This window comes from Notolepis coatsorum (genome assembly GCF_963971535.1).
Source record: "Notolepis coatsorum genome assembly, chromosome: 7".
NCBI classification, from domain to species: Eukaryota; Metazoa; Chordata; class Actinopteri; order Aulopiformes; family Paralepididae; genus Notolepis; species Notolepis coatsorum.
Genome location: NC_140171.1, coordinates 122,721,379 through 122,740,923, shown reverse-complemented (window position 1 = coordinate 122,740,923; position 19,545 = coordinate 122,721,379). Strand labels below are relative to the sequence as shown.

Here is a 19,545-nt window from a genome sequence, read left to right as displayed (position 1 = left end):
AGCAAGTAAGAACCAATTCTTATTTTATTTATTGTCAAAAGTATGCATGTTGGTTTAATTCAACAACAAGAGATATGTAATGTTAATTTTTACTTTTTTAATTATCATATTTTGCACAGATAATGCTTACATTTAGAAAGCCTTTTGAATGCATCCAGTTAAATTATTAATTACCTGAAATTATTCAGTTTTTTTGGGGGGAAACCCTGCATATATCGGTATCGGTTGATATCGGTATCGGTATCGGTATCGAAATTAAGAGTTGGACAATATCGGAATATCGGTATCGGTAAAAAAGCCAATATCGAGCATCCCTAATCTTAACTATTGATATCCGTGCTTGTACTGTGTTTTTAAGTTTTGCCCATCTATCAAGGTCGTCTTTGATTTTGTTTTGGATTTTTGTGTAGTTGTGCTTCACCGTTTGTCTTATGGTAGGGAATATTTCCACTCCCAAGCATCTGAAATGTTTTACCATCGGTATCTGTCCTGGGAGGGTTGTATCTTTTTTTGCAGGGGTGTTAAGTGGAAGGAAAGCCGACTTCGGCCAATTTATCTTAAATCCCGATAAATCACCAAAGTCCTCAATCAACTTGAGCAGATGAGGCAATGTGGTGTTGGGGTTTTGCATGAACAATATTACATCGTCCGCATATAAACACATTTTTTGTTGTGTGCCCTTGATTACGATTGGTTCTATGGATTGGGATTGTCTTATATATTGTGCTAAAGGCTCTAATGATAGATTGAACAGTCCGGGACTAAGAGGACAACCCTGTCTGGCAGAGCGTGATACCGGAAATATTTGGGAGATGATTGTGCCTGTTGTAATCATGGCCGATGGGTCTTTGTATAATACTTTAATCATATCGATGAATCCTTTTCCTAACCCCATCCTTTCTAGCACTGCCCACAGATACGACCATTCCAGCCTGTCAAAGGCCTTCATAGCATCCAGGGACAGCATCGCCTTAGGTATGGTGTCCTCCTTGTCGGCATCAAGTACGTGCAGTATACGTCTTATGTTCTCAGTGATCAGGCGGCCTCCTATGAAGCCAGTTTGGTCCGGGTGAACTAAAGACGTCATATGCTTTTGTAATCTGATGGCTAATACCTTAGAGTACAGTTTGATATCTGTTCCGAGGAGGCTTACAGGTCTATAACTACCGCACTCGTTGGGGTCTTTGTCTTTTTTAAGGAGGACTGTTATGAGTGCAATATTGTCATTTTTATGGAAGTTCCCCTCCTTGACTGAGTATAAGATCATATTTAGTAATAAGGGGCCAATTATGTCCCAACAAGAAAGGTACATTTCTGATGGGAAACCGTCTCTTCCAGGAGCCTTACCACTTTTCATTGCGGTTATGGCCTTCTTGAGTTCCTCTAGTGTGATCGGTGTTTCTAACTGTTTAGCGTCATCCTCTGAAAGTTTAGGGAGAATAATTTGATTAAGAAATGTGTCCATTTTGTTTTGATCGAAGGTCATTTCTGATTTATATAAGTCGGAGTAGAATACTTTGAATGTATCGTTTATTTTTACAGGATCTGTTACAAGTACTTGTTGTGCTAATGGAAGTTATATCTGCAAATGTTGCATTAATTCTTAATCGCATGGCTAATAGGTGGCTGGGTTTGGAACCATGGGAGTACTGCTGTTGTCTTGTGCTGCGTATTTGTATTTCCGATTGTTGTCTGTATATGGCATTGATCTCTATTTTTAGTACGTTAACTTGATTTTCTAGTCGAGTTGAGTTGTTGTATTTCAGAGAATTAAATAACGTTGAGTAAAGCGTTTCCAGCTCAGCCAGTTTTGTGCTTTGATTCTTGCGCATTTTGGAGGAAAAGCTATTTGTGAAGTCTTTGATCATTCCCTTTACCGACATCCATATTATTCTGGGGTCTTGCACCGAGTTTGCATTCTCCCGTTGGAATACTATAAGAGCTTCTTTGAGTTGTGTAATGAATTCCTTGTTATTAAGCAGCAACGAGTTAAATCGCCATCTTGGGGCTCGGGAGGATAGTATACCAAATGTACCTTTAAGGAGTAAATAACAGTGATCTGATAGTGCGTTGGGTATCATTTCCACTTCATAATTATCAAATAGTCTCTGTGATGCAAAGACATAATCTATTCTGGATAGTGTATTATGTCTCGCAGATCGACAAGAGTACTTTCGGGTCGTGGGATTAAGTAACCGCCATAAGTCATTTACACCTGTAATCTTTGACCAATCCTTTAATGCCTTCGATGAATTCTTTTGTTCGCTGGAAAAGGCGAGGTAAGATTTGTCCATCCTTGGGTTCCAGATGGCATTAAAATCCGCTCCTATTATAAATGAGTAATCGGGAATGTCTAACATTGCATTGGTTAATGTAGTGAAGAAATCTTCTTCGTACAAATTTGGGGCGTATACCGCTATCAACGCTATTTTCCTGTTCTTATGTTCAATCTTAGCTATAGTTATCCGACCTTCTACATCAGACCATACTCCCTTTAGTACAATATTCAACTTACGTTTAACGACTATTGCTACACCCCGAGTTCTCGTACCAATAGAGGAGTGACTGATATTATGGTATATGTTGTCCGCTAATTTATCTATGTCTTTCCCTAGAATGTGCGTTTCGCTTAGCAGAGCAATGTCCACATCAATCAATCAATCAAATTTATTTATAAAGCACATTTCACATGACGCGTGTCAACCAAAGTGCTGTACAGAGGGTAAATACACAAGATACATATAGACAACAATCACACTCCGTTTTATGGGAGGGCACACAGGCAAACACATAGAAAAACATGTTCTTGAAGAGTTCATTGAGAAACACAAATTGCTGATTGACAGCCAATATGGCTTCAGGAGGAATAGATCCACTACCATGGCCCTCATTGAGCTAATAGAGGAAATAACAACTTCAATTGACAAAAAACACCATGTACTGGGAATTTGTATTGACCTTCAAAAAGCTTGTTTCTTTTGTACATTAACGATATCTGTAAAGTATCTGAAGCTTCTATCCCCAGGCCATCAGGCTGCTAAACGAACAATAAACACTATGCAACAACCATCAAATGCACACAGCACACACACCCACACGCACACACTCACTTAAACAAACAACACACTGCAGCACCCACTCTCCACACTTTAGATCACACAAACACACTTTATATTTATTGATAAAGGATTTGCACTACAACTCGTACACCTACTGTAAATTGTACCTAAATTGCACCTCATCCCATTTCTGCCTTGCACTATATAGTATTGTATATTAGTACACTGCACAGTATTGTATATTATATGGTAACTCAGTTACGTCTATTCTGCATCGAACATTGTACATATGTCAAAACTGAACACTGTGACCTAATTTTTTTTTACTTCTAATTTACATGCTATACTATGTTATTTTATTTCATACTTATCTTGTCTTGCACAGTCTCTGGAGCGTAACAGTAAGAAGCATTTTGTATAAAAGTATTCTGTACTTCTGTATGACAACTATTAAAGAAACTTGAAACTTGAAAAGAAACTTGAAACAATGAAATTTGTGCTTTTTGCAGATGATACAAATATGATTTGCTCTGGTGAGAGTTTACAACAGATTTTGAATGAAACCATAACTGAATTGGTCAAATAAAAAAAAAGTGGTTTGACAAAAACAGATTGTCTCTAAACTTGAACAAAACTAAACTAATGATTTTTGGAAATCGTAATTATGACACACCGATCCAAGTTACGATAGATGATACCGTTATTGAAAGAGTTCAGCAAACCACTTTTTTAGGAGTGATCATAAATGAAAAGATTTGTTGGAAGCCTCACATAAGCCATGTAAGAGCAAACATTTCAAAGAGTGGGTATTATGTGAACCGCCCAGTTCATGTACAGAGTCATACATCACAGCCTTCCTGACAAGATACAGAAATTGTTCTGTGAGAGAGCTGGACTTCAAAGATATAACCTTAGAGGGAAACTCAAACTGGAACAGCAATCTTCAAGAACAACCAGGAAGGCTATGTGTATTTCTCTGTGTGGAGTTACCTTGTGGAATGATCTGGAGGAGGAGATCAAATCCAGTCAATCTATAAGTATATTAACACTTTCCGTGCCACTCACGAGATATCTCGGGTTTTTTTATAGGTGGTTGAAAGCCACTCACGAGATTTCCAGATTTTTTTTTTTTTTTTTTTTTTTTTTTTAGCGATCTGAAATCATATTGCATCACCCGAGCCTACCCGAGTATACCCGAGCGGCGCCGGCAATCATTGTGGAAAAAAGCGCCCCCTGTCGTCTCCCAGATGACATAAGGGATTTTGGAATGGACTCAATGAAAATGAATGGGGAAAGAAATCCGGTACTCCACATTTTCCAGTCCACTGATGCAGCCGGAGTCCCAGCATTCATTCAGGGGGCTCTGAGCCCCGCGGATTCATGTACTGCACTGTACACACGTTGGATCAATACACTTATCGATTTTTTCGAATGGTGATCAGGAATTGGAATATACCAGTTGGATACCATCTGATGTCAGGTAAGGAATCTATGTTATCAGTGTTAGGATAATCAGACTAATTTTGATGAAGATATAGGCTGTTTTGTGAAATGTCCTCTTTCGGTTTCTATGTAAAAGTCGAAGAGGAAATGAAAACGGCGATTATCCGTGCGCGGCCCGAATGTGCTTGCGTGCACGTATAATATTGATCATCTAGCGTTTATTTGAAAACAATTCATAAATAGGCCGACAAATAACAACGTTATGGAATATTACAGTAAAAGACGATTTTCACAGAATGGTCCAGAATGAACTGTTTTTTATCTCAAAACGAGTGCTTTTCTAAATGCTCTGAAACGGAAATGAAGTGATAAAAAAACAATCTGCCTTGACAGCACTGACTGGGAAATAGTCTTTGATAATGCGATGGGCAGATTAGACACATAGCCATAATTTAAAACATAGATTAGGCGATATTAACGTTAACATTGGCGCCGATGGTGGCATTCAGGGGGTAAAAAGGAAAACCCGGCGTGGCGCTCAAAGTGTTAAAGAGGAAGTTCAAAAAGATGGTGTTCACAAATTATACCAGGGAGGAAGTCCAACTTATTGTATGAGAATGATTTGAAGGGTGACATGAGAGTCTAGTCTAGTGTGTGTGTGTGTGTGTGTGTGTGTGTGTGTGTGTGTGTGTGTGTGCGTGCTTGTGTTGTGTGTAGTTGAAGTATTTGCAAATTGTATTGTATCATGTATTGGAAATCGTGTCATATTGTACTTGCTGAAGTATATATAATATTGCAATTAGTTATTGATGGGGGATGGAAACAGATACGCTTTGCTTCTTCCATCTCCTTTTCAAACAGTGTATAGTTTCTGGCTGTTGTTTTATTTTAACTTTTTTTTGGGGGGGGTTCCTCTTTTCCCATTTAATTTATTTTTCAAATGTTGTTTTGCCGGACAATGGTAAATGTAGCCAAACTAACACTGTGGTTTGAAATAAAACTATTGAATCTTGAATCTTGTAGTGCGGCTGTGAAAGGGTTAAACTGATCGGGATCGAGAGCAGAGGAACTTAACGGGACGTCCCGACGGCTGACCCGAGAAGGAGCCGCTCCTCCGTGTTCGCCTCCTGCTCCTCCTGTGTGTCACGGCCCTCACTCCTCTGTTCTCTCTCTCCGCCCTCCTCCCCTCCCAACCAGGCGCGGGAACTGGATCGCCCTGAAAGTGAAGAAGCTGATTAAATCGCGGAGCCGCGAGCGAGTGACCGAGCACTCCCTGACCCCTCTGACCCCGACACACTCGGGCTCCTGCGAGGCCCTCGGCGGCACGACGCACATCGCCTGCCACGAAAACGGCTCCTTCGTCAGCTCGGACGGCTCCGGGAGCTCCGCCTCCACTGTGGCGGCCGACGCCCTCTCGCCTCGGCAAAGCAGCAGTGAGTACTGCGGGCCCCGCCCCTCCCCCTCTACCCCAATCAGACCGTCTACGTCTAGGATGTGGCGGCGCTTCTCGTTGACTTGAAGAGAGTGTAATTGTGTTAGCAGATATGAATTGATATAAACAGTTATGTGAACGAGTTTGAATTGTGTTTATTGCTGAGGCATATCTTGGTACATGTGTGAAGCTGTTGTACAGAGATATACTGTACATGTGTAAGATATATATATATATATATGCTGGCCTAGTCTGGTTACCGCAGGATCCTCCTCTACACACTCAGGACAGGGAGGCAGAGGTCAACTAGTAGCTACACCTGTAACATCAACACTCGAAGGCCCTGCGACACAGTGCTCTCCCCTCACTCACATACTATACATTGTTCAGTATAATGTGAATGTTGGCTTCTCTTGTTTGGGAAGTTGTCTGTTCAAACCATTATATCAAAGTGTTTGGTCTTGTTAAAGGCATACGTTGGATGTTTTGGCTTTCAGTTTGAGTTATTGTTCTTCACCAGATGCTCCAAAAGTCTGTCCTAAAATTAGATCTCAGCATTAGCACTGAAACCAAGGACCACGACCACAGCTAGCTTCCATGTAGCTGTTACCCATGGGTTCAATGTGGCTAATAATGCTAACATTAGCCCCAATATACAAGTGGCTGGTGAGGAACAATAACCAACTAAATCCAGAATGTCAAAGTTGAATACATCCAACACCTGTCATGAGCTGTACGTGTCATGTGTAAATGGGGCAATATCACTAAGGCATGATGATTGTGTGTGTGTGTGTGTGTGTGTGTGTGTGTGTGTGTGTGAACACACTTCCCTAAAGAGTCCCATGTATGTTTCTGTGTCAGTCCTTTGTGCGTTAATGTGTTCTCTTCATTCCTATCCTTCTTCCTCAATGCATCCCTCCCTTCCTTCCTTCCTTCCTTCCTTCCTTCCTTCCTTCCTTCCTTCCTTCCTTCCTTCCTTCCTTCCTTCCTTCCTTCCTTCCCTCCCTACATCCCTTCCTTCCTCTCCCTGTTTCTACTGATGTACACCTCTCCTCCTCTCCTCCTCCCACGCCCCTCCCTGCCTCCCCTTGTGGTCACGCTTGCCGTTAAGTAGCTGCACTGAAACTCTTTCCCCGTTTGAGGAACCGGCTGAAGGACAGAGACAAAGTCAAGTCCCTCTTCCGTCGTTCCATGTGTAAGAAACACAGAGGTCCAGTGTCTCACTTCATCTTGGTTCGCAGCCGCTTGTCTTTTTAGTTTAGTGAAAGAAAATACATTATAACACGCAGCGCTTTTTCTATCACACCGTCAACCGTCGTCATAATGCAAGCGAGAGTGACCCTGAAGTTCAAATGATTAGTTACCATGAGGATGTTGTGCTATACACACTAACTAACCCGAAGTGAGACTTCAGAAAGGACACCGCTGTTAAATGTCGTGTCCATAATATACTTAACCTCATTTCACCACGTCACACTTTGATGAATGAAATACGGTAACCTAGATATGGGTCACTTGGTTTCAAGAGGCGAGTGTTAAGAGTCATTCTGAAGTTCTAGGAATAGAGGTCAAGGGGATAATACTGCATTGCAGGAGGAGCTTAACCACCACCCAGCTGTAGCCAGAGGGCCGAGAGAGAAGCACACGGATTAAAACAATGATTGTATGATCCACTGTCACGTCTATGTAGCGAACATCCCATCTCCATCTCCATACATTACTGAGGCCACTCCACACACATGATACCACAGAGATATACCACTAAATAATATCTATGACCAATTCAACCCCTGTCTCCATTCCCTCCCTCATCTACATCCTACTCCTTTCATCCATCCATCTATCCACCCATCCCCCCTTCATCCTCAACCCAGCCGTGAGCGACCTGACATACCCCTCAGCCCGGTCCGAGGAGGACCAGTGGGCCGATAGCTTGGAGCAGCTGGAGGGGTCATACGGTGAGGTGGAGGGGTCAGACGGTGAGGAGGAGGAGGAGGAGGATCAGGAGCAGCAGAAGAACAGGTCGACCTCGTCCCTCGCCTCCTCCATCTTGACCATCCTCCACCTCCACCACCATCAAACCACTCCGTCCACCCATCTCCACTCCACCAACACCACCACCTCCCCAGGCATTTCAGAGCCATGGGTGACAGGTATATAGAGACAAATCGTTCCATTGTTTTCATTTTCCATGTCATCTTCATTAGCTAGCTACCTGGCTTCCTGTGTTGAGTAGAGCAGCAGAGAGACGACCCTCCCCGTGTGCTCCTGCTTTTTTAGTCAGCGGTGCTAGAGAGATTGACAGTGTGAGTGGCAACACTGTCAGCCCTTGACACCCATTCACTCATGTCTAATGTTCTGTCCATTGACCCTTTGTGCCCAGCAGACAAGGATTCCAACGACAGCGCCGTGCCATCTGGCTTGGAGGACAACGACGAGGTCCAGCATCACGGTAAAGCCCTCTCAGTGCTCGTTTTAGAGGATTCTGCATGTATACAGATGTGGAAGCATCTCTGGAATTAGGAGTAAAATCCTTCAAATCCTAAACATGCCCTTGATTCATGTTAATCTCAGTGCTGACTGCAGTGGTGGCCATCAGTTGCCACAAGAGCTTGACTCCCCTGCCCCCTGTTGGTGGCTAAAGATACTATGGTGACACCATTAACAGTTGTTTCATACAATATGGCAGTGGGGGGTAAATAATCCCATGGGATTAAGATGAGCGTGTTATGTTAAATGGAATGGGATTTTGGATATGATGTTGCCGTTATTAAATGGCAGTAAAGTTAAATATTGCTGTTTAGAAAAAGCTATAATTAAAAATTATATTTATTATTTTATTATAATTATATAATTATCTTACATTTTTCATGAATTTGTTTTCAAATGTACGGCTCAACATCTCATAGGAAAGAGTATGAATATTGTACTTGTTTTTCAACTAAATGTAGTAACTCTTTAACTGTGAAGGAATGCCAAGTAAGGGTTGGGAGATTGTTGGAGATATGGTTAATCTGTATGGGTATCTGTAACATCTTCTCTGGTTGGCACCTCGCAACCTTGCAAAAATGTGATGGGATGAACTGAACACCATATTCTCAGTAGCCTACCCTATTTAATGGAAAACCGCAAATCATCAACTGTTGTTTACACAAAAACATTGACTTTATTGACGTTAGAGATTACTTCTGTGTATTTATACTGTATATTATTCAACTCATCATGAGCAGAGCTTTCTTTCATTAGAGCCTAATATGAAGGCTCTGAGACCATTTTGAAAAAAATCCCTTTTGGAGCTAAAAATGTGCAGCCATCTTGCATTTGAAGGTCAAAATAGGTGATTTCATTATATAAACACCAAATATATATTCCCTGACCAAAATAAGCTCTGAAACCATGTATTGTGCATCATTGTAGGTCAAGCCATTAAAAAGTAAACTTCCACGGCAGCCGTTTTGGATTTTGGTCTCACAAAATGTCCCTGCCTTTTCTAAAAAATACACCCCGGCTAAATTTGTTTATTAACCCTCCTAGATGACAAATCCATTGAGAAACGGACCTTCGCTCTCCACGGTCACGGAAGTGCCACAGATGACCCAACTAGAATGCGAGGCATGAATTGTAAAGCACTTTGGATAAAAGCGCTACATAAATGCAGTCCATTTACCATGTTTCCTTCCTTCCCTCCCTTCTTTCCCAACCCTGGCTGGTTGTGTTTCTCCAGGGTCGAACGGCACACCGTGTCGACCCCACAGCGAGAGCAGCGGTGAGTTCAGCATGAGTCTGGATAACGAACCCTGGTCCAACGGCAGCAGTCCCGTCCAGCAGCCCCCGTCGCGCCGCTCCTCCTCCTCCTCCTACCCGCCTCCCAGTGACGCATCCACCCCGCGACACGCACCGCAGCAGCAGCCCTCCTTCACCACCACGCCCACACACAAGGAGAAGACCTCCGCCAGGGCCGCCTCTGCGCTGCAGTCCGCACCCAAACTGAAAGAAGCGGGGGCCACTCAGGAACTCTGGCCCGTCCGGGGCGCTAAGAGCATCAGGAGGGGTTCAAGCGGGAAAGCCTCTCGCCACTCCTCCTCCGACGTGGAAGGTGCCCTCAAACAAACCCAGGGGTCCGGCGGCGGCGGCGACGTGAATTCCAAACCGGCCTCGACGAAAGCCGAGACCACGCGCTCCTCCGCTTGTTCCCCGATCACGGTGCTCTACCTTCAGGGGAAGTCGTCCTCGGTGTCCGGCTGCCTCAACTGCTTCTCCACCCCTCTGGGGAAAGAGGGGCGTCTGAGGGGATCCAGGGCCCCCGGGACCCTCCCTAGAGCCAGCAGTGTGATCTCCACGGCAGAGGGCTCCGCCCGACGCTCCAGTGTTCTCAGTGACTGTGTGGCGAGCGCCCAGGTGTCGGACCAGATCAAGCTGCATCAGAGTCGACAACCGGACGGCGATAAGAGTGACTCCGATCGCGTGCCACCCATCAAGCCCCCCAGAGACCCAACGGTGGCTAGCGCCACCGACCGCCCCACAGCCACCGTCCAGGAGACGCTGTTCGGCTCCCCGTTCACCTTGAACTCTGTCTTCTCCAACACCATCTTTAGCGACTCTGTGGTCACGACGGCGACGACCCGTCCGGATGAGAACCAGAAGAAGAACCGGGCCGTCCTCGGTCTGAATCCGTCTCCGGGGCGGAGCGTCCCCTGTCCATCTCTGAGACCGGAGGCCACAGCGCGGACACTGACAAACGTGGAGCCTGAGCAAAACCAAAACGTAGGCCATTGCTGTGAGGTGGAGAACGAGGGGACTGGTGTGGAAGAGAAGAAAGACGAGGCGTTCATAACTACATGAAAACATGTCATACTATGTTGCAAAACATGCAGGTCGCTGTGATGCCTGGTGCTCCACCGAGAGAAGCACACAACTTCATTTAAATATCTGTAACTTATTATCTATGTTTTTGCCATGGATATTCTGATTATTCAGTAGTACCTAATAGGTGAGCACGAAACTGTAGTAAAGTAGATAGATTTTGGTTTCTGTTTTTCAGAGAGCTCCAGCAGCAACTCGTGTTCTCATAGCAGTGCTAGCATTTTCAGGATCACAATCAAATGTAGTAAATAGATTATGCACAGTAGCCTCTTAACTATTATTTTGGTACAAGCTTGGAATAATGTAAATAAGTGAACAATGGGTAGAGATACCTTGTTTTGTTGTGATTTCACCAGAAAGGTATTATGTTTGTTTTGTGATGGAAATGTTTACATACCCAAAAGCACATTGACAATCCTTTGTTGTGTATATTTATGTTTGCCAAAACCTTTTTTGCATTGTGCAAAAATCTTTTTTTCTTTTGTATTATTATTATTATTATTATTATTATTATTATTATTATTATTATTATTATTATTATTCTCTATCTATTTATATCATTACCCCTCAAGATGGTCTCAAGTTGCTAGATCAATATTTTTGTTAGCATCCTATGTTGATTCCTCTGTTATTCAAATGTGTACATGATGGTGGTTTTGTGGCTTGCATTTGAATTTGGGCCTAATGGGAAATGTATCATGGTCCCATATGGAAAATGTGTAAATCTTGTAAAATATAACGTGTATCTGGATGTAATTTTCCCCTTAAATAAAGAATCCCTTTATCAGATGTCTTTTTTGCATTGTGTGTTTTTCTGCAGCGCTTTCACATAAATGAATGATTCATGAGGTAGCCCTTGTCCAATATTCTTATTGGGTCTCAAATCTACCATGTGATACAATGCGGAAGTAAAATATTGTTACATTCATTGTAGCATTCATACCCTGATAACAGCAACTAGCTTTGATCGTTAGTTACTGTATCGCGTGTTGCAGTCATCAGTTCAACTGGAGTGGTTTCACAGATTGTATCGATTAGCGCGGCGTGTATACCCGGAATTTGGCAATATGTCGATTCAGATTGCTGCCGCTGCCGAGAGGAACAAGGAGCCCATCCTAGCGGTGCTCCGTGAGTGCGTGAACACTGGGAGAGCCCTGGACGCGCTGGAGATCTCCTCCGGCACCGGTCAACATGTCACACACTTCGCCCAATCCTTACGAAATATAACCTGGCAGCCGTCAGAATATGACCGTCAGTCTCTGGCCAGGTAAGTAGGCTGCTGAGGGCGTGTTAGCATGATGTATGCGATTGACAGTGGAAGTGGTCGAGGTTGATGAACATGAAAACGGATTGGTGGTGGCGATCATCAGAGATGAGAAGACAATAAGACATCATTCATCATCTACTGGAAACATGAGCCCCGGGATTTGAACCCGTGTGGAGTCGGCAGGCTAGACTGAAACCACCATGCCTTGTAGAAGACAAGGTTTTCCCACCATCTGAAAATGATGCATTAATCATTGTGAATAATCTAGATTCCAATCTATTTAAATAAGAGATTGATTTATCGTGATTCCGTACAGGACACTCATACATTGGAATTCATAATACAATGCTTGTGTTTTCGTTTCTGGCTGCCTGCATTGAGAACCATCTCCTTTGTTGTTCCCAATATCAGTATAGAAGCGTACAGAGCCCAGTACAAACTGGACAATGTGAAGCCTGCCATTCACCTAGATGCCTCTTTGCCATGTGAGAACTGGGGAGAGATCCAGCCAGAGAGCCTGGATCTGGTCGTCAACATAAACATGATCCACATCAGCCCCATGGCTTGTGCAGAGGTACAGTAGGGGAGTAGGCCCTAAAACACGTGAATACATCTACAATTCAACACGTACAATATTAGCACCCTGTTCACTTATTAAAGGGGCACTTCACCAAAAAGCCATGCTGGTTTATTTTGCACATAATTTCACACACAACCAAAAACTCTGACAGTTTTTGAAAGGAAATTAAGTTTGAATACGGCGACATTGAGTGTTAATTATTACAGTACCATGGAATTATGTTTAAAAAAAATCTCTTATAGGGACTGCTACCTTATCATTTCATTGAGCTGTAATTAACACAGCACAATGATTCAATGTCCTTGAAGACATCACTGGTGGCCATAGTCAAACTAATTTACTCTCAATAACTAAATAAATGTGTGCAGAATTGTTTTAGTTTTGGGGACGTGTGGCGTGCACAATAATTGAGCATTGTTTGCTGAAGTTTGGTGAAGTGGCCCTTTAACATGACACATGACATTTTTTCTTCAATCTGCTAGGGTTTATTCAAAGGGACAGGGACAGTCCTGAAACCACAAGGAGTTCTGCTGACATATGGGGTGAGTTGGAAATGAGTTCTATGTCATAAGCGCTATTAACAGTTTTAGCATACAAGTGATTATAGTGTAATATCTCGTTTTATTGTGTGTAGGGTTGGGTAATAATTCAATATCATTGTATTGGGATCCTATCATGATATTGTGATATCATTGTTGCACATGATTCTGCCACCCAAATGGGTTAACAAACAGTAATTGGATTATTTATCTTGTGATTTTGCATACATGAACAGATACCATGATATACTATATCAAATCAAATGTATTTGTAAAGCCCGCAATTGCACGTTAATGTCCCCATGGGCTGGACAAGTCTTCTTTAAACAAGTCCAAGAAGAAACATCACAATAAATCAAGATGATGGAAATCAATGATGGAAAAACTAATTTCAGATGATTACCGTGATAGGAATTACATTGTGTGTATTCTGTGATGTTTGTTGTATTAAGAACGTATTTTGCACAGCCCCTTACACGCATTTCCTGTGTTCCGACCCCCAGCCGTATGCTGTGAGCGGCCAGATCACCCCACAAAGCAACGTGGACTTTGACCACAGTCTGAGGCAGAGGTACAGTATGTGTTGTATCATTTCAAGCTCCACCCTTTTTCTGGACCCTCCTATCACAAACGTTGCTTTCCTTGGTCAAGCTGAGAGGGGGTGGAACTTGAGATAGGTCAATTAAGGATAAAATGTCCTCCCTTATCAGCTTTCAATGGAATAAGTCCCATATTTTGTTGTTTTCCCAAAATCCATTGGTGTGTATATTTCTTTAGTGTTTTTGTTCACAACATCCTTGCTCCTCATCTAATCACCCTGATGTGGCTTAGGGCTGGGCGCGACAGACAAAATATCATATCAGGATATTTTTCTTAGTTTTCCAGTACCATTTACAATGTGATATGGCTTCTTTTTTATATCAACTTCAAGATATAAAGTATGCATATATATTTTCTTACAATATATATATATAATCACGAAGAATGGTGCAATCAGTAACTTTGCATGGATCCATGACTATACCTTAGTATATGGCGTACCTCCTCCCAGCCCTAACGTGGCTCATGTCGTCTCGTCTTACAGGAACCCAGAGTGGGGTCTCAGGGACATCTCCCTGCTCAGTTCTACTGCACAAAAGAGTGGCTTGTTTCTGGAAAAAGTGGTAAGTCACCAGCTCCCTTCAACGTCCAACACATTTGTTTTTAATATGTGATGATGAGAGATTTCAGCAAATGCAATCGTGTGAGTTCTCGTTTACAATGCTATAATAAACATTACCGACACGATTCCTGACCATTTTTTAAAATTGTTTCACTCAATTCTATCAGACTTGTGATGTTTGTTTTATTTCTACTTTTTCGTTGTAGGTGGACATGCCCGCTAACAACAAGTGTCTTCTGTTCAGAAAAGAGAGCTTGGTGTGACTTATCCCACCGCTCCGTTTCTGAACGCTGACTGAAGAACCCGTTTCCCACAACACTGACCGCCATCTCATCACCACCGGAACCTGAAACAAGTCATCGAACATTGCCAAATTGTCCATAAATGTAAATAAATTATATTTCCACATACCCCCCCCCCCCCCCCCATTACTTAGTGTATCAACAGAAATAATTGTAGCACAAGTTTTATACTTTGTTTGATCTGAAATATATTGTTCACTAATGCATTTCAGTAAAATGAACATGGCTCTTAGTTGCGTTGTGTTATTTGTTTGACGTTTCCCCCGTCAACGTCATCTTGTAGGCATAACGCTGCTTCAGAAACAAACCCATGCACACGTGTTTTGAGAGACGGGGGGGGGGGCTTTTGTGAAAGCGAATCTCGCATGGTTTCATTCACTGTCCCTGGGGTCTCTCTTCCCCAAAAAGATGTGTGCTTGATTTAGTCTTGGAAGGAAAGTTTTGCCTACATACATCATTTTTTACAAACGGTAAATAGACCTACTGCCCCCTACTCAAATGGGTCAGATTCTTTTTTTTTAATTTCTTCAATCAATATGCAGAGATAATCAATCAAATTGATTCAAGAGGAGTGTGTTGTAGAAGCAGAAATGGAATAAAGAGGGACGCACAAAGTACGTTCGATAAGGATGAGATAAATAATACAGTAGGCTACATGACAAAAGGCTTAAAAAACAAACCTTGGTAAAGAAAGTGGCCTCAACGTCACAACCGATACATTAATATAAACAAATACATGTACAATTCATGGAGAAAGTAAATTCCTTATTTCCAAATACTAAGATGGAATACACAAAAAAACCCTTTTTTTTTTTTTTTTTTTTTTTAACAACGATCTAGACAGACAGGAACGTTACAGCACTGGCAACTTGAGGTAATATGGAATGTGCTCTATAGCATACTTATAAAATGCTGTAAATAAAAGGATATTTTGCTGCATTTTCTTTGACACTTGGTAGTTGGTGTCACTTATATTTCAATCTGGTTTAACTTGCTGTAATTCGGAATCTTGTCTTCAACATTAAAAGGAACAAGCCAACTTTTTGGTAAATTAGCTTATTTGCCATCTACCCTGGAGTTAGACAAGCAGATACATACCCTTTTCTTCTCTGTGTATGCATTAGGCTTAGGGAACAGCCGCACTGTTAGCCTAGCTTAGCCTCATTCACTGGAAGTAGGTGTGCCAGTGTAGCCTAGTTCCCAACAGTCACGAAATACACTCAAAATACAACTCCAAAACTTTCCTGTAAACATGTTGTGACCTGTGTATTTACCACGTGGAGAAATAAAAGAAAATTGACATTTTAGTTTTCTAAACAGATATACTCTGAACTATTTTTTGCCGAACCACTGCTGCCTGGGCGCAGTGATTTCATCACCTCAAAAGCCCTTATTTTTTTTATTTTTTTACTGGGCTTTTGAGGTCGTTGGGAACTAGGCTACACTGGCACACCTACTTCCAGTGAATGAGGCTAAGCTAGGCTAACGGTGCGGCTGTTCCCTAAGCCTAATGCATGCACAGAGAAGAAAAGGGTATGTATCTGCTTGTCTAACTCCAGGGTAGATGGCAAATAAGCTAATTTACCAAAAAGTTGGCGTGTTCCTTTAAGAGTACAGGTGACCACAGAACCATTAATCATTATAAATCACTGTGGGCTAACAGCCTTAGTCCTGAAAGCGCTGCAATATCTCACAGGTCTTTTTATCCAACACCTCATGGACCTTCTTAAGCCTGCGTTCAGTGAGGGGCCTGACGTAGCTCTCTGGCTGAATGATAGCCATGCCGTCCTGCACTTCACCCATCACCAGCAGAGGCCCGTCCTCCACAGTGATGTTAGGACAAGGACAGCTCCAATCTATCTTGGCGAGGGTCACCTCCAGGTGCTTTGTGTTGAAGAAATTCAAGCCCATCTTCTCATCTCGGAGGACCTCCTCCAGGCTGAAGCGAGCTATCCCGGAGTCCAGGTCTTCGATCATCTCCGTCAGCCTCCCCACGATCGCAAAGTCGCTCCGGCATAAGCTGGGTACCATCTTCCCCTTCACCCTGCAGGTCTTACAGGGCTTGCTCTTGGGCTGCGGGCAGTTCGCCTCGCACTCCTTCTTGGTACGGAAGCTGTTGGCGTTGCCGTGGCAGCCTCCGTAGGCGAAGGCCTGACACTGCTTCATGATGGAGTTCCAGGCCCAGCGGGCCTCCCAGGTCTTGCAGGGCCCCTGGACGGCAGGCAGGGAACAGAGGCCCGTCCCTTCTCGTTGGCAAGACGCCCGGCACTCTTCGTAGGTCTCAAAGCGGTTGCGGCTGTCCTCGCATCCGCTGTTGCTGAAGGCCACGCAGGTCCCCTGCTTGCTGTCGTAGTACCAGTCCACGTGGCGCTCTCCGCTGCACCGTCTCCGGTCCACCTCGGCCAGACAGTCCGCCGGCGAGAAGGGCCGCCCCATGAACATCTCCGGCTCATCAGAGAAGTCGTCGTCTGCTCGGCGAACGACGGACAGCGGGTAGTCGGCGCGCAGGGCCCCCGCGGTGCTCCGCGCGATGCAGGTGTAGACGCCCGTGTCCCACACCTGGGCGTTGTAGATAACCAGCTGGCCGATGTTGGTGATGACCACATTGCCGTACATCTGGTCGGGCCTCATGACGAGCCTCTCGCGCCGCTCGCTCTGCTTCTCCCAGGTCACGTCGGGTCGCGGGACCCCGACCACGTTGCAGTGGAAGTTGACCGTGCCCCCCACGTAGGTGGACTTGTGGCTAGGGTTGGAGAGCAGCGCCGGGGGCATGGGGTCCTCCGGGGAGGAGGTGGGCGTGGGGTGAGCGGTGGTGTCCCGGGGCAGCGGGCTGGTGTGGGGCCCGGCGAGGTAGAAGCGGCAGGTCACCACGGTCAGAAGCACTCCTCGCACACAGGCCTCGGCGTCCATGTAACAGCGGTTGAAGTAGGTGAGTCCGTCCGAGGCACAGGTGAAGTTGGGCTCCTTCTCGCAGCGGTCCTGGCACTTGCAGATGGGCTGGCCCTCCCAGATGCCACAGGTCGCTCCCTGCTGGCTGCAGATGAAGCCTTGGCAGGTGGCCTCGGAGCCCGGGTCGTCTCCTCCCAGACCGTCCGGCTGGGCGGGCGAGCCGTCGGAGAAGCGTGCAGCCACACAGCTGTTCAGGCCACACACATTGGTACAGCACTTCTCAAAGTCTGCACAGTCCTGCAAAAATATGTGGGGGAGGGGGGGAAACGGGATATACTGAAACCAAAATGAGCCACATCAAACATGATAACAGGTCAATACAAAAGTAATGACCGGCTTATACTTTGACAGAAGATAAAACAAGCTGCAGATGCATAATAATATATTATTTGATACTATTGTTTTTCTGAAATAAAGAGTGTAAAGATACATAGTCACCTCATCAACGTCGCATTCCCTCTCGCAGGTGCTCTGCGCATCAACCCACAGATTGGCATTTAGCTTGTTCGGACAAACTCCTGGATGTTTAACTTTGGGTCCTGTCACACTTGCACTCAAACAGAGTTTGGGTAATGCGCAGAGGCAAACCATTATGAAGGTTAAATTAATTCCTCCGAGTGATTTATTTGGACGATGTGCTTTGCTCCAATGTGAATCATTTGTACCTCCGTTCTTCCCGTGTACTGGTGTCATTTTATACATTGTTGCTCTTTTTCTTTAAAGTCAACCCCCGACTAATTCCATACCTTAGACATTCAAATAAGCAATATTTCTCTGATCACAGTGACAACAAGATGTCAATTCATTTTGTGTCTCTCCCCAAGTATCGAGCGCTAATGTGTTTGGTGCAGAGGGAAAAAAATAGAAACCATTTACCAGCGAACAAAACGAATCCCACACGGACTGGACATTGACTGGATACAAGTATCCCAAATGTGAACGAAGAAATTGATTGAGATTGTCTTGTAATAAAAAATAAAAAATAAAGTACCCACATAGGATATAACTAAGAGAGGAGAAAATTGCACAAAATCTTATTGTAGTCGTCTTTCCAGACAACAGGCAATGAGCGGACGAAGCTGCACAATGAGAGCGCGAGACGCGACATCAGTCTTTCAGGAGGGTGTGAATAGAGGTGGAGAGGGCAGCCCCCCTGACCGCCCCCCAGGGTCGGCCAGTGTCGGAAACTTTTATGAAGGCGCACCGTGCACTAAGCAACTGGACAAACATAGTAAAAACATCAAAGAAATTGTGGGGCCATGTTGGCAAGCTGTCCCACCAACCGAGGCGCGGCGAGGAGACAAACATTCCGGTGAGAAATGCAATGTTTCATGCGTCCAGACGGCATTTAGAGAGGTGCCGTGGCCATCAGTGAGGTGATAAGTGGAAGCCTTTCTCAATTATTCAGAGGCGATCCCGTGTTATCTGCTGCTGGGGAGTTTCAAACGCTATCATCGCTGACAGCTCGTTTGCTCAAAAAGTTTTAAGCGGTGTCATAGGGTTTTTTAGGCAAGACTAACGTTTTCGTTGAACAGAATATATCCCTTATCCTTCCTTTCCTCTGTAGTCCAGACACGGGATGGTGGTGGTGGGCAACTAAACACACGGGGTGTGGTGGTGGCGCACCACGCGTGAGAATAATCGGAAAACGTGTTGTTTACGTTCTTCTCGTCTAGACGTCGGTCAATTGACCGCCATCCCTCATTCACACAAAGCTCAGAGATGCCACGGCCAGGTGGGAAGAGGCTAAGCGCCACATTTTCAATAGTGTTGCGTCTATAATCTTTGTCCCTGCGTCGCTCCGGAGCTCTGAGAAGCGACTCCCCTCTTCTTTTCATCCAAAGTGACCCCTCAACCTTTGGATGACTTTTGACCGCAACAGCATTCAGGCGCTGCGGCGGTGTCCCGGTTCTCCGCGCCTCTGGCCAATAACACGAGAGCAGCTAATC

General features: G+C 44.3%; 3 protein-coding genes across 6 annotated transcripts in view; 2 read left to right on the top strand and 1 right to left on the bottom strand.

Annotated features, from left to right (window-relative positions):
• The window catches only part of ccdc88aa (coiled-coil domain containing 88Aa), a 62,680-nt gene extending 51,094 nt beyond the window's left edge, over positions 1-11,586 (top strand). For 2 of the 4 annotated variants that reach the window (XM_084319377.1, XM_084319375.1), the window contains exons 25-29: positions 5,700-5,935; positions 7,049-7,129; positions 7,809-8,087; positions 8,318-8,386; positions 9,659-11,586. In XM_084319377.1, the coding sequence (XP_084175503.1) occupies positions 5,700-5,935; positions 7,049-7,129; positions 7,809-8,087; positions 8,318-8,386; positions 9,659-10,776 (1,783 nt within the window). In that variant the 3' untranslated portion in view covers positions 10,777-11,586. The remainder of the gene's footprint in view (positions 1-5,699; positions 5,936-7,048; positions 7,130-7,808; positions 8,088-8,317; positions 8,387-9,658) is intronic. The other 2 variants (XM_084319376.1, XM_084319378.1) reach the window with 2 other exon arrangements.
• A 127-nt stretch (positions 11,587-11,713) lies between these two features.
• On the top strand, positions 11,714-14,879 carry mettl26 (methyltransferase like 26). The gene is made up of 6 exons (XM_084318159.1): positions 11,714-12,064; positions 12,476-12,638; positions 13,127-13,186; positions 13,687-13,754; positions 14,268-14,346; positions 14,552-14,879. The coding sequence occupies exons 1-6, from the start codon at positions 11,865-11,867 to the stop codon at positions 14,606-14,608; spliced, it is 627 nt and encodes a 208-aa protein (XP_084174285.1). The 5' UTR covers positions 11,714-11,864; the 3' UTR covers positions 14,609-14,879.
• Positions 14,880-16,249: 1,370 nt separating this feature from the next.
• On the bottom strand, positions 16,250-19,051 carry wfikkn1 (WAP, follistatin/kazal, immunoglobulin, kunitz and netrin domain containing 1). The gene is made up of 2 exons (XM_084318094.1): positions 18,035-19,051; positions 16,250-17,833 (listed from the first exon to the last, which is right to left on the bottom strand). The coding sequence occupies exons 1-2, from the start codon at positions 18,296-18,298 to the stop codon at positions 16,313-16,315; spliced, it is 1,785 nt and encodes a 594-aa protein (XP_084174220.1). The 5' UTR covers positions 18,299-19,051; the 3' UTR covers positions 16,250-16,312.
• Positions 19,052-19,545: the final 494 nt, after the last annotated feature.

Excerpts from the sequence above, each read along its gene's own strand:
- mettl26 (XM_084318159.1), top strand. The coding sequence starts at position 11,865 with ATGTCGATTCAGATTGCTGCCGCTGCCGAGAGGAACAAGGAGCCCATC. Across the intron at positions 13,187-13,686 it reads GAGTTCTGCTGACATATGGG|CCGTATGCTGTGAGCGGCCA; the intron begins GTGAGTTGGAAA and ends TCCGACCCCCAG. Across the intron at positions 13,755-14,267 it reads GACCACAGTCTGAGGCAGAG|GAACCCAGAGTGGGGTCTCA; the intron begins GTACAGTATGTG and ends CTCGTCTTACAG.
- wfikkn1 (XM_084318094.1), bottom strand. The coding sequence starts at position 18,298 with ATGTATAAAATGACACCAGTACACGGGAAGAACGGAGGTACAAATGAT. Across the intron at positions 17,834-18,034 it reads GGGAATGCGACGTTGATGAG|GACTGTGCAGACTTTGAGAA; the intron begins GTGACTATGTAT and ends ATATTTTTGCAG.